The sequence below is a fragment of the Sorex fumeus genome, unplaced genomic scaffold (assembly GCF_029834395.1).
Source record: "Sorex fumeus unplaced genomic scaffold, SorFum_2.1 ptg000050l, whole genome shotgun sequence".
In the NCBI taxonomy this organism is placed as follows: domain Eukaryota; kingdom Metazoa; phylum Chordata; class Mammalia; order Eulipotyphla; family Soricidae; genus Sorex; species Sorex fumeus.
This window is the reverse complement of record NW_026606107.1, coordinates 13035158-13051780: the sequence shown is the minus strand read 5'-3', so window position 1 is coordinate 13051780 and position 16623 is coordinate 13035158. Positions and strand designations below refer to the sequence as shown.

At 38.0% G+C, this 16623-nt stretch overlaps 1 protein-coding gene across 1 annotated transcript in view; it reads right to left on the bottom strand.

Annotated features, from left to right (window-relative positions):
* CHM (CHM Rab escort protein) overlaps positions 1-16623 on the bottom strand; it is a 196058-nt gene that overhangs the window by 59432 nt on the left and 120003 nt on the right. The window contains exons 9-11 of the mRNA XM_056124100.1: positions 12030-12107; positions 4580-4684; positions 4129-4192 (exon numbers count right to left, since the gene is read on the bottom strand). Of these exons, the coding sequence (XP_055980075.1) occupies positions 4129-4192; positions 4580-4684; positions 12030-12107 (247 nt within the window). The remainder of the gene's footprint in view (positions 1-4128; positions 4193-4579; positions 4685-12029; positions 12108-16623) is intronic.

The following is a 16623-nucleotide window of genomic DNA, read 5'->3' as shown; positions in this document are numbered from 1 at the left end:
CACATATATATATGTATATATATATACACACATATTATAAACACAAATAAACTATTAGAGTATAATAAAAGGAACGTGTTTACTGTGGGGAAAGGGATTAGAGGGTATGTGGAAAGGGTGATAAGGTGTCAAATGGATGATGATGAATAGATACAATACCTTTGGTATGTTGCAGTATATACAAGTGTGGAGACATGAAGCTTCTGAAATTTATAAAATGATTTAAGTCAATAATATCCCAAATTAGATTAAATAAATACATTGTTGGGCATGAACTGAGGGTATGGAGTTTGCCATATACACGGGCTGACCAGGGTTTGATCCCAGCAGCCATTAGGATCTCCTGAGTACTCACAGGAGCAACTGATCCTTGTGCATGCAGCTTGGAACCAGCCCAGAGAAATGACAAGTGTGGCCCAATAACAAACAAGAAAACAAAACAAATAAAATTAAAAAAAACAAAAACATTGTCAGGATACAGAGATAGAAGAAAGAAGCTATCATGGAGACAGAAAGAGTAAGAGAGTGAGAGAGAGATAGAGAGATTTATATAATACTGGTAGTCAACAATACCTCAATTTGTGTCTGTTATATATTGGATTTGCTCGAGCAAATGGGCTGGAGCGATAGCACAGCGGGTAGGGCGTTCGCCTTACAAGCGGCCAACATGGCCGACCCGAGTTCGATTTCTCGCCCCTCTCGGAGAGCCCGGCAAGCTACCGAGAGTATTCGATATGCCAAACACAGTAACAACAAAGTCTCCAATGGAGACGTTACTGGGCCCGCTCGAGCAAATCGACGATCAACGGGAGGGCCTTTACCTTTATCTTATATATTGGATACAAGTCCTTTATCTGATAGCTGATATGTAAATATTACTGAATAAACGCCATCTCCTTCAAAATTCCCATAAAATTATTCAAAGACTTAAAACAGAATCTACTACAATTTGTACAGAAAAAGGTCTGAGTTTATTTATTTACATGTAGCTGCCTAGTTTTCCCAGCACTATTTGTTGAAGAGGCTTTCCTTGTTCCACTTCATACTTCTTGTTACAAAGATTAATCTGTTACAAAGATTAAATGTTCATAAATTTAAGGGTCTGTGTCAGACTGTTCGATTGGTCTGCAGGTCTGTTTTGTTTCCAATACCATGCTGTTTTGTTTTCCAGAAAGGCCGGACCAGTCAGCATTCCCATCAACAATGAAAGAGAATCCCTTGATCCCCACATCCGTGCCAGCACTGGCAGTGATAGCACAGTGGTAGGGCATCTGCCTTGCACGCGGTCAGCCCAGCTGACCTGGGTTCAATTCCTCCACCCCTCTCAGAGAGGCATGCAAACTACCGGCAAGCTACCAAGAGTATCACGCGCCACTCCCCCCGCCCCACCCCATGGCAAAGCCTGGCAAGCTACCCGGCTACCCGTGACATATTCGATATGCTAAAACACAGTAACAACAAGTCTCACAAAGGAGACATTACTAGGTCTGCTCGAGCAAATGGATGAACAACGGGAGGACAGTGTTACAGAGCTACCACACTGTTTTTATTACTACTGCATTGAAGAACCGTTTGATGTTGGAGAAGGTGATGCCTCCCATCTTCTTTCTCCCAAGGACTGCTTTGGTATTCATGGGGTTTATTGCTCCATATGAATTTCAGGAGTATTCGGTCTATTTCTTTGAAAATGTCATGGATATCCTTATAGGGAGCACAGTGAATCTGTATCATGCCTTGGGGAGTATTGCCATTTTTATAATCAGATCAAAATGTACTAAAGATCTCAATATCAGACCTGAATCCATAAGGTACATAAAAGAAAACATAGGCAAAATACTCTATGACATTGAAGCTCACGGCATCTTCAAAGATGAAACATCACTGAACAAAAACAAGTGGAAGCAAAGATACACAAATGGGGGTACATGAAACTATGAAGCTTCTGCACCTCAAAAGAAACAGTGTCTAAGATACAAAGACAGCTCACAGAATGGGAAACATTTATTACCCAATACCCACATGACAAAGGATTAATATCAAAGTTATATAGGACACTGGTAGACCCTCACAAGAAAAATAACATCCAACCCCATAAAAATTGGAAAGAGGAATTGAACAGAAACTTCATCAAAAAGATATTTGAATGGCCAAAAGGCACATAAAAACGCTCTATATCACTAATCACTAGGGAGATGCAAATCAAAACAATAAGATATCATCTTACACCACAGAGACTGGCACACATCAAAAAGAACAAGAACAACCAGTGCTGGCGCGGATGTGGGGATCAAGGGACTCTCTCTTATTGTTGATGGAAATGCTGAGTGGTCCAGCCTTTCTGGAAAATAAGGGTATTGCTCAAAAAACTAGAAACTGAACTTCCATATGATTCAACAATACTGTTTCTGGAAATATACCTTAAAGGCGGGGCAAAAACACACAGCAGAAATACCATCTGAACTTCTATGTTCATTGCAACACTACTCACATAGCCAGAATCTGGAAACAATCAGAGTGCCCAAGAACAGATAACTAAATAAACATCATATATTTACTCAATGGGATAGTATGCAGCTGTTAGAAATAATGAAGTCATGAAATTTTCTTATAAATGGATTGACATGAAGAGAATCATGCTAAATAAGATGAGTCAGAAGGAGAGGAGGTATAAAATGAGTGCAGTCATTTATGGTATAGAAATATAAAATAAGAGACCAATATCCAAGGGTAAACAGGGGACAGGACAGGTAAATGGTTGGAAGCTTGCCACAAGACTGTGTTGGGGGTGAAGTGTATAAAGGGATATACCTGATAACCTTTCATTATCTGTATATTGCAAACCATAAGGCCCAAAAGGAAAGAGAGAGAAAGGAAAGAGAGAGTGCGGGGATAGAGAGGAGAGACAGAGAGAGAGAGAAAGAGAGAGGGAGAGAGAGAGAGAAGAAAAGTGCCCACCACAGTGGCAGGCAGTGGGAGGTGTGGGGGCGGTAGGGAAACCGGGACCATTGGTGGTGGGAAAAGTATACAGGTGAATGGACAGGTGTGGGAACATTACATGACTGAAATCCATCTTGAACAACTTTGTAAATGTGTGTATCACTGCGATTCAATTAAAAAATAAACAATGGGAAAATTTTAAATAAAATCAAATACAAAATATGTATGGAATCATAAAACTTCTCACATAGTGAAAGCAATTATAAGAAAAGAAGATAGGAGGTATAGCATTCCATGATTTATTCTTTATTTGGTTCTGGGGCTACACCCAGTGGTGTTCAGGGCTTACTCTTGGCTTTGTGCTTAGGGTTTACTCTTGGCAGAGCTCAGGGCACCATGATGTGGTGCTAAAAATAAAATCCAGGTTGTCCATGTGCATGACAAGTGACTTAATCTCTGTACTATCTCTCTAGCCCTTGCATTCCCTGATTTTTAATCATACCATCAAGCTATAGGAATCAAAACAGTCTGGAACTATAATAAAAATAGACTCTTAGACCAATGGAATGAAACAGAGAATAAAGACAGAAACCGGCGTACATAATATATATGTAGATATAGATATAGATATAGATAATTAAGTGATGGCAAAGAGGCTGAGTACAGAGTTGAACCAGAAAAACCTCTCCTCTCCAAGAAAAGTTGTTGGCAAACTGGATAGTCATATGCCCAAGAAAAACAACCCAATTCCTCACTATCTCACACAATACACAAAAGTTAATCTAGTAAGGATTAAAGACTTTGAAAGAGTTCAATCTGTGAGACCACATATGACCCTCCAAGCACATCAGAAGTAAGTCCTGAGCACAATCAGATGTGGTCTCAAAACTAAAAGCAAAACCTTAAAACAGAATGCATAAATTACACTGGAGAAAACACAGGCAGAACTCTCCATTATAAAGACATCAGTTTTCTCTAATGATTCAATTCCATTGGTGAAACAAAAACAAACAGTTGGAACACCGTCAAACTTAAGGTTTTCCACAGAAAAATTAAATATGCCTTTAAAAAGCATTAAGTGTAGTTGTGCATATAAGTTACTAATCATTATACTTCACTAACATTAATTTATACATAGCATCAAGTATATTAAATTAGCAGCACATTTTACAAATATAGAGCTGAACTAACCTGTTGATCAGAATCTGCTTTAAGTACAGATCTATCTGTAATCAGGATTGCCCTGGAAATCTGCCTGTAATGCACAAAACAAATCAGAAATTCAGATTTCATGAGTAAGTTTCGATTATGATTTATACAACAAGCAGAAGGCATTTTTTCAAATATTTAAGTTAGAAGTGCATCCCCAAACCAAGGCATAATTTAAATGTTTCTTGGCTTGTGAATGGACATTTGTGACCTGCAAACAAACCCCAGGTGAGGTAAACGGGTCGAAATTAGACCAGGACTCCCCCCAAATGAGACCTATAAGAGAACAATGATATATTGAATATATCTTTGGTTTTGTAAATATTTACTCCTTACTTGAAGGATGTGGTAATGAAAAGTGTCAATGTACTCGCACTGACCAATTTTCCTAAATTTCATCTTCATTTGGAGAGTAGATATAGGAATGCCTTACCTGTATTGCACATGTGAGCATGTGTTCTCAGAAAAGTAACTGTCTTCCACAAGGAAATGCTTAGAAATTATTCTCTGACCATACTGATCTATGATTGCTTTACATCTATGAAAACAAAATAGTATAGCAAAAAGTTCTATTAATGATTAAAGAATTTAGAACATAAATTGCTACCAATTTTGAATCTAAATCAATTTCTTATAAAAATAATTTCATGCTTTGGAGATTATAATTACACTACATTATAGAATACATATCCTTATTAATATTTTAAGTCTTTTAAACTATATTGTATATGTAGAATAGGAATTAAATATTTATTTTGATGCCATTAATAACAGGCTTTATAGAGTAAGTAAAAGCTTTAATTGTACGGAAAAGCAGCCTTGTTTTCCTTAAAAGAAAGGAAAAAAGATATAGAGGGAGAAAAAAGGTGGTAAAATATCCTGCTATATCACTCACAACCTGTAAAAAACACTAACTGCTTTCCATTTTTCTGTTCAACTATTTGTTTTATTTATTATATTATTATTATTATTATTATTATTATTATTATTATTATTTTGCTTTTTGGGTCACACGTGGTGATGCACAGGGGTTATTCCTGGCTCATGCACTCAGGAATCACTCCTGGAGTGCTCAGGGGACCATGGGATGCTGGGAATGGAACCTGGGTCGGCTGCGTGCAAGGCAAATGCCCTACCCGCTGCGCTCCAGCTCCCAATTTATGTTTTAAATAGATGCTTCTTTTAACATATATTTCCACTTTCCTTCAAAGGATGATCAGAGGAAGGTTTGGTTCAAATGCTGAATCAAGTAAGGAAAACAAAGACATTATTTGAGTCTCTGTCATCTGTGGTGGGGCTTTGTGGTAGCTATACCTTTTGTCACAGTAGATACTGGTTTCCGGGGTTATTAGAAAGAATTTCTAGGGATCAGTCTAAAGCAATGTACAGGAACAAAGGGATTAGGAAGTTCAATTATGTAAAAATAAAATACCAATAAACATGCCAATCTATGCTGAGATTTCAAACGAAGAAGAAAAGGAGAAGAAAGCAAATCAGAATCACACCTGGGGGACCTTTTTAAAGTATAAGTACCCCTGGAGATTCTGATAAGCTCCCAAATCCCAGGGAATAACCACTGCCACTGTCACTGTAACTGTTGTAACTGTTGTATCTTTAAACTGTTCTAAGTGAAGGAAATGCAAATTTTGAGGGTATGGCTCATTGGTAGAGTATGTGCCTCTCATGTGTGAGGCCCTGGTTTCCATCCCTAGCACCACAAAAAGAAAAATTAGGATCTAGTACAGAAAAAAATACTAATTTCTCCAGAATCATGGTCACATATCCCCACTGATTGTAGTAGATGATAATAATACAACTCACCTGATATCACATGAAATACTAAGGCTTTAGGCCTAAGCAAAGTTGTTCAAAACAAGACACATTTAAACAAGTAATAAGATTTGTTTTCTCATTAGATACTTGACTTATTGGGTCTGATTGGGACAATAATGAATAAAGGAATATTGATTTGGAATCTAGACGTAGACATAACATAAATAATAATATAAAAATGAGATGACATTCGGAGTAATGATAAACAGCAAAACAAAACAGTGCTGCCAGAAACATTAAAATATACACTTTCCTACCACTCCCACATGAACATAGGGCAACCATTAAAGATTAACAGTGTTTAAATTTAGTTGAAGGCCCATCTGGGATTCATATGAATTGTATACTGAGCAGAAATTGACAGGATTTCCAATTACGCCAATAAGAAACATTGAAGGTAAAAAGAACATTTTTAGAGCTGAGTTTTTTAAATCAACAAATCACAACAATGATTAAGTTCTTGGTTCAATGACATGAAAACATAAATAGCAAAACAGTAATGAAGAAAACACTCAGTAAAATAAAAAATCTATGTAGATTTTGCTTAGAAGAGAAATAACATTAAAACATAGTTGATCTTACAATTTTCAAAATTAGTATCTCAACTAAATTTAAGTAAGAAATATTAATCACATGTGATCTAGCACTGAAGCACTGTCCTCCCATTGTTCATCGATTTGCTTGAGCGGGCACCAGTAACGTCTCCATTGTGAGACTTGTTATTACTGTGTTTGGCATATTGAATACGCCATGGGGAGCTTGCCAGGATCTGCTGCGCAGGCAGCATACTCTTGGTAGCTTGCCGGGCTCTCTGAGAGAGACGAAGAAATTGAACCTGGGTTGGCTGCCTGCAAGGCATATGCCCTACCTGCCGTGTAATCAAAATAACATACCCTCAAAATGGAAAACACCTTCAAAATAGAAAAAATCTAGTCTTTACAGAACAACCTAGCATACTTTGGTGGGTACTTCTTTTGAACAAATCAAGTTTAATTTAGGAAAATAACTTTTTAGAAAAATAATCACTTTCATTAATGGTCACTGGAAAAGGAAATCCTGTGTTTATACAGATAAAATTTAAAAAGTGACTATCAAAATGAAAGCATCAAAATTGTAAAAATTTTATCCTTCCCATACCTCTTTTCTCACAGGATTTGTGAGCTCTGGCTTGCATTTTACTAATTTCTATTATTATTGTTGATTTTGGGCCACTCCTGGAAGTGCTCAGGGCTTACTCCTGGTTGAGCTCAGAGATTACTTCCGGTGGCCCGAGGAGACCTATGGGATGCCGGGGACTGCACCTGTATTGGATGTGTGCAAGGCAAATGCTCTACCTACTGTATTATCTCTCTGGACTCACTGATTTCAATTTTTGTAATAGTTATTACTCTTCCCTTCCTAGGGAACCTCACTATGTTAAGTTAACTTAGTGCTCTTATAGAAGGCGTGGTCTTCTTTATAGAACTTCTCCCATTCCACGTAGAACTTCTCAATTTCTTTTCCATCATAATTGGATGTTGGTGCATAGACAACAAAGATAAAAACTACTGGCAGTGAGCCACATCTATTCAAGTGTAATCGTCTGATAAGAGTTGTTAGGCATTCGAATGAATCAGTGTTTATGGCCAAGTTCATGTGATAAGGGCACCGACACCACCGACGCCTCTTTTGTCACATGTTCCAAGGAACAGTTCTTCCCCAGTGTTGAAAACGGCGTGTTGTTTTTGATGCCTTCTCGTCTCGGTCAGACCAATGATGTCGTACTTCATCTTTCATGCTTGCACCATCAGGTCCTCGATGAATGTATCCAATGCCAGCTTACGTGCATTTAAAGTACATACAGTCATTTTTATCTTTCTTTGTTGTGGCAGCCTAGGTCGGCCCTGAGATTTTATCAGCCTCTCCTTCCTCATCCTTCTTAACACTGCCATATTGGTGGTTAATTCAAGGTCAGAGGAATGAGACCCATTGTATTTACTGGTTTAGGGATATCTAAGACACCACGGTTAGCTTGCCAGGCTCTGCCATGTGGGCGGAACACTCTCGGTAGCTTGCTAGGCTCTCGAGAAGGATAAAGGCTTTTAGGGCAGCCTCTAATCGTCCTTGCAGGTGTTCCAATGGTTCAAACCATATTTCAACACAATCAAATATGGTGTAGTAATCTTGTATTAAGTGTTTTATGATGTGTGGTGAGGCTGCAATTAGGCAGCCTGGTTCGTAATACGTCCTGGAGTGTGTCAGTGGCTGGGTAGTGGAGGTAGTGGAGATAATGGAGTCTGCTGGGCTGCTGGGAGTAGGCTGAGGATCTCTGTTCCCGGGTCCATTGAGCCTGGAGTCCAAGGCCACAGAGTTCCGATTCCCTTGCTCTGTGGGGATTCACTCGTGCGTGAGTCTCGGCCTGAGTGTCTGGAAAGAGTCCTGGACCATGTCCGTGGCTGGATAGTGGAGGTAGTGGAGGTCATGAAGTATACTCCCAGTATACTTCAAGTATACTCTCAGATTTTACATGTTTGGGTTGAATTATTAAAAATCCTTTGTATTTAACTTTTTTCTGTAACATTCCAAAATAAATTATCTTGAAATATTTTATATGTCCCAAAGCAGGTGCTTCTTGCATGTTGGGTTATATTCCATCCCAGTGAAAAGTTGGGCAGAAAAGTATTAATAATAACTTATATGATTCTGCTTTTAGTGGAATTCAAAATACTATTCATTATACTATTTTCATTGTTCTTACTTTTGGGGACATACTTGGCTGTGCTTGGGATGGGAAATCAGGGCCAAAGTGTGTGGTATCTGGGGTCCACATGGTGGCCACATATGCAAGACACTTGAGCCACAGTCATTTTGGATTATGTATAAGAATCCATTGCTGCAAAATGTATTCTGTGTTAAGTTTACTTTCTTAATTAGGATTTTATGATATTAAAAATATGATTTAAAAATTATGATTTTAAAAATATGATCAGTATTATAATATGTATATGGTGTTATTACTATAATTTTTGAAACTTTTAAGATGACCAAAATAAAAAATTTGTAACTTCACCAATTACCAAGTTTATAGCCAGTTTTTCCTCTTAAATATTCATTCTGTTTATTCAAATAGCCACTATAATATATAAATCTAGTATTTTTTACTCATGCTTATGTGCTTTTTCCCACAGTACTTTTTTTACAGCAAATAATTGAGAGTGGTACTAATAATAGGAAATACAGAGTGAAGGATAGGATCTTTGGAGGGGATAGACTTCACTAAAGAAAAGGTTTCACTTACTCAGTACTTTCTATTAATGTGCTAAAAGTACTTTATAAGACTTAAAACTACGTACCAAATTTATGTAATAGTAGAGAATATTTTTCTAAAGAAAATTCAGTCTGTAATAAATGATGACAAACTATTGTCCCTTCCTGGATCACAAATCTGAGATTATCAAGAAATGTGGGAGTGGAAAATGGTAGTAAAGAGGTGAACTAGCAGCAATATAAAGACACTAGTGGAGGGTCACTGTCACTGTCCTCCTGTTGTTCATCGATTTTCTCGAGCGGGCCCAGTAACATCTCCCTTGTGATACTTTGTTGTTACTGTGTGTGACATATCGAATACCTCACGGGTAGCTTGCCAGGCTTTTCCGTGCGAGCGAGATACTCTCAGTAGCTTGCTGGGCTCTCTGAGAGAGGCGGAAGAATCGAACTTGGGTCGGCCATGTTGGCTGCATGCAAGGCAAACGCCCTACCCGCTGTGCTATCACTCCAGCCCAAGTGGAGGGGTACTGGGTATTTTGACAGTGGTGAGGTGCAGCAAGATCATTAATGTGCTATAAGTCCATGAATATTAATACTACAGCAAACAGGATACCTTAACTACACAATTTTTTACATAGAAAAATCACTGTGTAAAGATTATACGTCCTAGAGCACTTTTCTGCAGTTTACGCAAATAAATTAATAAAGGTTTTATGACACCAGACTTTAAACAAAAGTACTGTATCAAGGAGATGAAAATCAAAATGACTCTGAGATATCTCTATACACCAAGACAATGACTTACATGAAAGGGATCTCAAAATAAACACTAGATAACAACAGAACAGAGATTACCAAGTGGTGAAAGGGGAAGTAGTGGAGGGGGGGATAAGGGACCTGGGGACAGTGGTGGAAGATGGTGCAGTGACATAGAATGCTTAAAGCATTATTATTAACACTACTATAAACCATGCTGCCTCAACAACAGCAGCAGCAATAGCAACAATAATACATTAAAAATGCCAGAACCAGTGTATTAATGGATGTGTGGAGATAAATGAATATTCATCATTGTGGTGTGAATATAAACTGACTCAGACACTATGGAAAATCACATGGAGACTTCTCAAAATATTAAATATAGAACTAGCAATTCCAATACTAGGTCATTATCCCAATAATAGAGAAAGATTAGTTTGAAATTACATATGTATATCTATCTTCACTCCAGTGCTATTTACAATACCAAAGATCTGGGAACAATTCAATTCAAGTCAATGAGATAACTGCACAAAGAAATTGTGATGTCACATTATATATATGTGTGTGTGTGTGTGTGTGTGTGTGTGTGTGTGTGCGCGCGCGTATATATATATATGAGAAACTGAAAGTATCATCCTAATTAAAGTAACTTAGAAGGAGAAAGTCAATACTGGATGACTTCACTCACACAGGGGTTACAGAGAAATAAAGCAAGGTAAAAGACAAAACCAAATGAAACCTAAACTAGTGGGAGAGGAAGGGAGTACATTAATCAGGGAGATGGTCTACTGAACTGAGATGGATGGATGGTTATTAGTACTTTTGGTGGTGGTGCACTATAATTACATATATTTTGAAGAGGTATGAAAACATACAATCTTGTAAACAAATTTTACCTAAAGCAAGAAAAAATATTGTATAATGAAAGAAACAATCTAAATTTATATTGGAAAGCTTTAAGTTCAATAAATTATGGTGTGATCTGAACAATACTCTTTCTTTACATAACCATAAAAAGAAGTCATACAATATTGGTCAAATGATGCTGAAAAGCAAACAAAAAAGAAAAAAAACTTTATCCAATAGATCCATTTAGTTTCAGTGCAAACCATAGAAACAGAAAAATAATATTTAGTAATTTCAGACAAGATTATCTCAGTAACTAAGCAGTAAACACCAGGAAAGATAATCAAATACAAAAACAGTATAAATGCATGGTATTCATAGTTTTTAAAAAACTTGAATATACTTATTTTTAACCTAAACCAGCACATGAGTTTGATACAACTATAAAAGAATATATCCTGTAATAATAAGGGAGTAGAGTCTATAACAACAGACAACCTAAAAACTTATTAAAGATTTTTCTCTTGGAGTGACATGCATTATAAACTGAGATTAATCTGATATTTTTTTGTGTGATTTCCATTTATAAAATATGCAGTAACAGAGAGTTTTGATGTGATCTGTTGAAAATTAATTGGAGGAAGTAAGGCCACAAGAAAACTAACATTACTCATCAACAATCTCTAGTAAATGAAATCATTCATCTTCCAAGCACGAATCATCAGCAAGTATCACCATATTGCAGAAAAATTAATTTAGTTTCTATATTCTAAACACGATCTCTTTTTCCTAGATTTCCTATATAGAAGTTAATTTTACTCAAGATTAATAAGTTATAATACCAAGACGAATTACTTTTCAAAACTTGATTTTAATTTGTCTGACCTGTTCTGTGGAATACAGTCACTGTCCTGTCCTCCCGTTGTTCATCGATTTTCTCAAGCAGGCCCAGTAACATCTCCATTGTGAGACTTTGTTGTTACTGTGTTTGGCATATTGAATACGTCACGGGTAGCTTGCCAGGCTTTGTCGTGCAGGCGAGCTACTCTCAGTAGCTTGCCGGGCTCTCCAAGAGGGGCAGAGGATTCGAACTCGGGTTGGTCATGTTGGTTGCGTGCAAGGCAAAACGCCCTCCCCACTGTGCTATCGCTCCAGCCCGTGGAATATAGAATATAGGAAAATTATATCATCCTTACTTTCTAGATTCTCTGTCCACAACAAGGCACTGAACAGAATGGCGAAGACAATAGATTCCACCAAACACAGCACACATCCTAGAAGAAAACAAAAAGTCAGTATTTGAATTCTTGTGTTGAAAATTGAAGGCTACATTATTCTACATTATGCAGCTTATATTTGAAAGTCGGTCTTACAGTAAAAAGGTATATTAATGACTTATTTTCTTATGATACTGAGAGGGAGAGGAGGGAAATGGGTACTCAGGATGAGTGTGGTGCCAGAATTATGTTCATGAGAAACCATTAATAATAGTATTGCAAGCCAAAATTAAGTAAAAATTTTATAGAAGAATCTCTCAAAAGGTAAGTGATATTTTTATACTGCTGAGGCACCACCACTTATAATGTAATCTGGATGATTAGAATTGTGATTAAGCAAAAAAGGTGAATTGGCCACATTATCCTCCCTAAACTATTGTTTACTAAACCTAAAAGGTCCACAGGCTACAAACAGCTTCAAGTGGTGATTTATGAGGACTACTCCCCCCAACTAAAAGGAATGACCATAGTCTTTTTTTTGGGGGGGGAGGGGTGATAACATTACTCATCAACAATTATTGCAGTTTTAAAGTCAGTTTCAAAATATGTTTAAATACAAAAGTAATGAAAAGTATAGGGTGGCATGTCTAAGTGAAACGTTAGGCACAGTTAAGTTGTGACATATTAAAACTAAAAATATAGGTATTATCATTTTGCAGTTATGAGTACATTTTACAAGAGTTAATTGTGCTTTTTTTTTTTGCTTTTTGGGTCACACCCGGTGACGCTCAGGGGTTACTCCTGGCTTTACACTCAGGAATCACTGAGCACCCCCTGGCGGTGCTCGGGGGACCATATGGGATGCTGGGAATCGAACCTGGGTCGGCCGCATGCAAGGCAAACGCCCTACCTGCTGTGCTATTGCTCCAGACCCTGTGCTTATTTTCTTAGTATGTATTACAAACATATTAAATTTAAGGAAAAAAGCAGAAATATATTTCAAGTTAAAGAAAAACAACGTTCACATTAAGATTTATGAATGCCAACAGAATCTCATAATTACTTTTCTAAGAAACTGTATTTGCTAATCTGACCACACAATAGCTTAGAAAAACTAGTAGCAGTGAATCTGACAATTACAAAAATTACAGTAGCTCAAAAAACTACTCTAGGGTTACTTGAAGAAATCATTAATTCAAGATTTTAGCCAGGAACTATGAAAATTGAGCATGGTGCATTCTTTTTCTGCAAGAAACATTATTAAGGATTACTTTCTGGACTAGTATCAAAAGGATACCAAAGCCATTGAAAGGGGATACTGTGCCACCAGCAGGTCAACCCACCAGCAGGGCGAGTACATCAGCAGCCTGATGATGCCTTCTGGCTTCCTGATACCTCCAAATTGCCACTTTGCTTTGGCTGGACCCCAACAACTTGGGGCCAAGTTTACCAAGAAATTAAATGGCCAAAAGTTAGGAACATGGAAGCCCAAACACATACCACCTCCTGCTCAGCTATATAAGCTCATTTATTGGCCTTATTCAGACACCCATAAATAAATCTCAAAAGAGATCAAAAGCCACAGTTAATCTTGGAACTACACATGGCTGAACACACCGGGGTTAATCAAAGGAGAGTGGGTTGGCCTGGTGCTCACCCAAGCAGAGCCCCCAGCAGTCACTGTTTCCACAATCCAAAATCGCCACCATATAACTGGCCTGACTCCACTGTCTCAGGATGGACCTCACCAAGATATAATCTACTGAAAATTTGGGTCTGAGGGTTTTATGATTGTAATCTCCAGAATTTCTTGAAGTTGGTATGGGCTCCCTCCCCTCACTTCCCAATACTCCTGGAAGCACTGGCAGTCACCCCACGAACCAACTCCAGCACCACCATGTAAGCGCTACTACCACCTTGCTTCAGAGATCCATAAATAAATCTTGAAAGAGATCAAAAGCCACAGTTAATCTCAGACCCACGCATGGCTGAACTGACTGGGGTAAATCAAAAGGGGGCAGGTTGGCCTGGTGCCTGCCCAAGCAAAGCCCCCTGCAGCTGCTTCCTTCCACAATCCAAAATCGCTGCCATACCCCCAGCCTGACCCCACCATCTTAGGATGAACCTCACTCACCCAGATATAATCTGCTGAAAATTTGGTTATGCTGGTTTTGTGACTGAAATCTCCAGGCTTTCTCAGGGTTGGGATAGGCTACCTCCACCTACCTCCCTGTACTTCCAGAAGCCCTGGAAGTCATATCCACAGCCCAAAACAGCTACCCTTTGAAAAGCTACTCCAGCCTTACCATCCCGATAAAAATATTGACTGCCCTGAACAAACGCCATGACCTCTTAGCACCTGTATTGCAAACATAATGCACAAAAAGAAAAGGAGAGAGAGAGCAAGAAGTAAAGTACCTTCCAAAGAGGGAGGCTGGGGGTCGGTTGGTGGGGTGATGGGAGATGGTAGTATGGAAACAGGGGACACTGGTGGTGGGAGATGTACAGTGGTGGAGGGATGGGTGCTGGACCATTGTATGACTGAAACCCAATTATGAACAGCTTTTTAATGGTCTATCTCACAGATAATCAATTTAAAAAATTTTAAAAATTAAAAAAGTAATGCGGAGTTCATGCCCAATTCAATTAATAAATGGCTCAATAAATAGCAGTACTCCTACACTTAAAAAAACATAAAAATTATGACTAAAAGCAGAAATTGTGACCACAGATAAGCCTTAAAAATAAGCTGGGAAGACTCTGAGAGAGAACCTTAGTGATTTCTCTTACCTTAAAAGCAAGCAAAAGCGAGTTGTGAATTGAAAATTAGACCAGTAAGCAGACAAGTTAATCCTGCAGAAGCTCCAAGGGGTTTGTTTGCCTACCTTACGAATTTAAGGACTTGCATGTTAATGACCACATCAGGAAAAGAAAGGACTTACAATTGAAATAAGGCAGGGAATAGAAACTGAAAAAGTGTCATAATGTCTGGATCCTTCAAGGACTAAATCTTAGTTAAAGGATAAAGAAGGAGGGAAACACACTACCAGAAAGAGAAAACAAATGAAATTATTCATATCCAAAGCCCTCAGTACAGAGGAATATTATAGTTTCGTTACTTAGAGTCAGCTGTCTGACTTCACACTGTTTGGGTTTTGTTTTTAATTATATCAATACCTTTAACAAATAAAATATACAATGTTTATTGGAGCACACATAAATAAACACAATGGAATACTACACTGCTATAAGAAAAGATGACATGGGAGTCAGAAAGATAGTAGTTTAGTGCATAAGGCACTTGCCTTGCACATGGCCCACCTGGCATCCCATATGGTTCCCCAAGCTTGACAGGAGTGACTCCGAAGTGCAGAGTCAGAAGTAAAGCCTGACCATATCTGGATGTGATCCAAAAACCAAAAGGAAAATATGAAGTCATGCAATTTGCTGCTACATGGTGGAAGGTATTAGAGGGTTTCATGCTGAGTGAAATTAGTAAGTGGGAGAGCAACAAACACAGAAGGTCACTCTCATATGTGAAAAAAGAAACAGTAATGAAAATAAAAACAAATGGCTGATGGCAACAAGCCCTGAGAACTGGCCTACGGAACTGAGTTTACCAGGAGACCAGGGTAGGGAAGGTAGTCAGTATAAAGGGACCTTGAGACAATGGTAGAGGGATGCTGTTACTCTGGTGATAGATATGGTGTTGGAACATTGCAGACATGAAAGTTTATTATTAAGGTCATTGCAAATCACTGTATATAAATAAAAGTTGAAAAAAATGAACATGAAAATTAGTCAAAGCCATTATTACTGCGGTAGACTTGGTAAAATCAATAGTTAAAATGTTCTATAGGGATATGGAACTCAACTCAGGAAGCACACGATTAAGAAAGAGTTCCTATAATATATATAATATATATATAAAATTACTTAAAAGATGAAGAAACAATTATCCTGTGAAAATCAAGCAAGACAAAAAACAGAATTCGACTGCTCAAAACCTTTATGTGGATAGTGTAACTATGAGATTGTAAAATAAGTTTATTCAAAAGGGATAAAGTAAACACATAATAACAATGGCAAGGTTCACAAAGATGACCACAGTAAGGTGAAAATTGCTCCCACCAAAAAAATGTGCATATACTAATCCCTGTAATCTGTGAATATACATATTTTTAACTTTCTTAATTGAACCACAGTGAGACAGACAGTTTCAAAGCTGTTCATGATTGGATTTCAGTCATACAATATTCTGACACCTCTATTTTTACCAAGGTACATTTCCCATCACCAATATCCCATTTCTCTCCCCCCAGTGACTCCCACCTTGCTCCATGCTCCATGGTTGGCTCTATTCCTCTTAATCTGTGAATATATTCCCTTACACAGCAAGTGAAACTTAGCATGTGTGGTGAGATTCTCCTGGGTGTAATTTGATTATAAACATTATTTAAAAAGAAAGCAGAAGACACTGGAACCAGGCAGTTTCATCCTATTTTCCAGTCCACCTCTGACCCCGGAAGTCACACCCTCAACCTGCCCCTGGCACTATATTGCTGCACTCAGC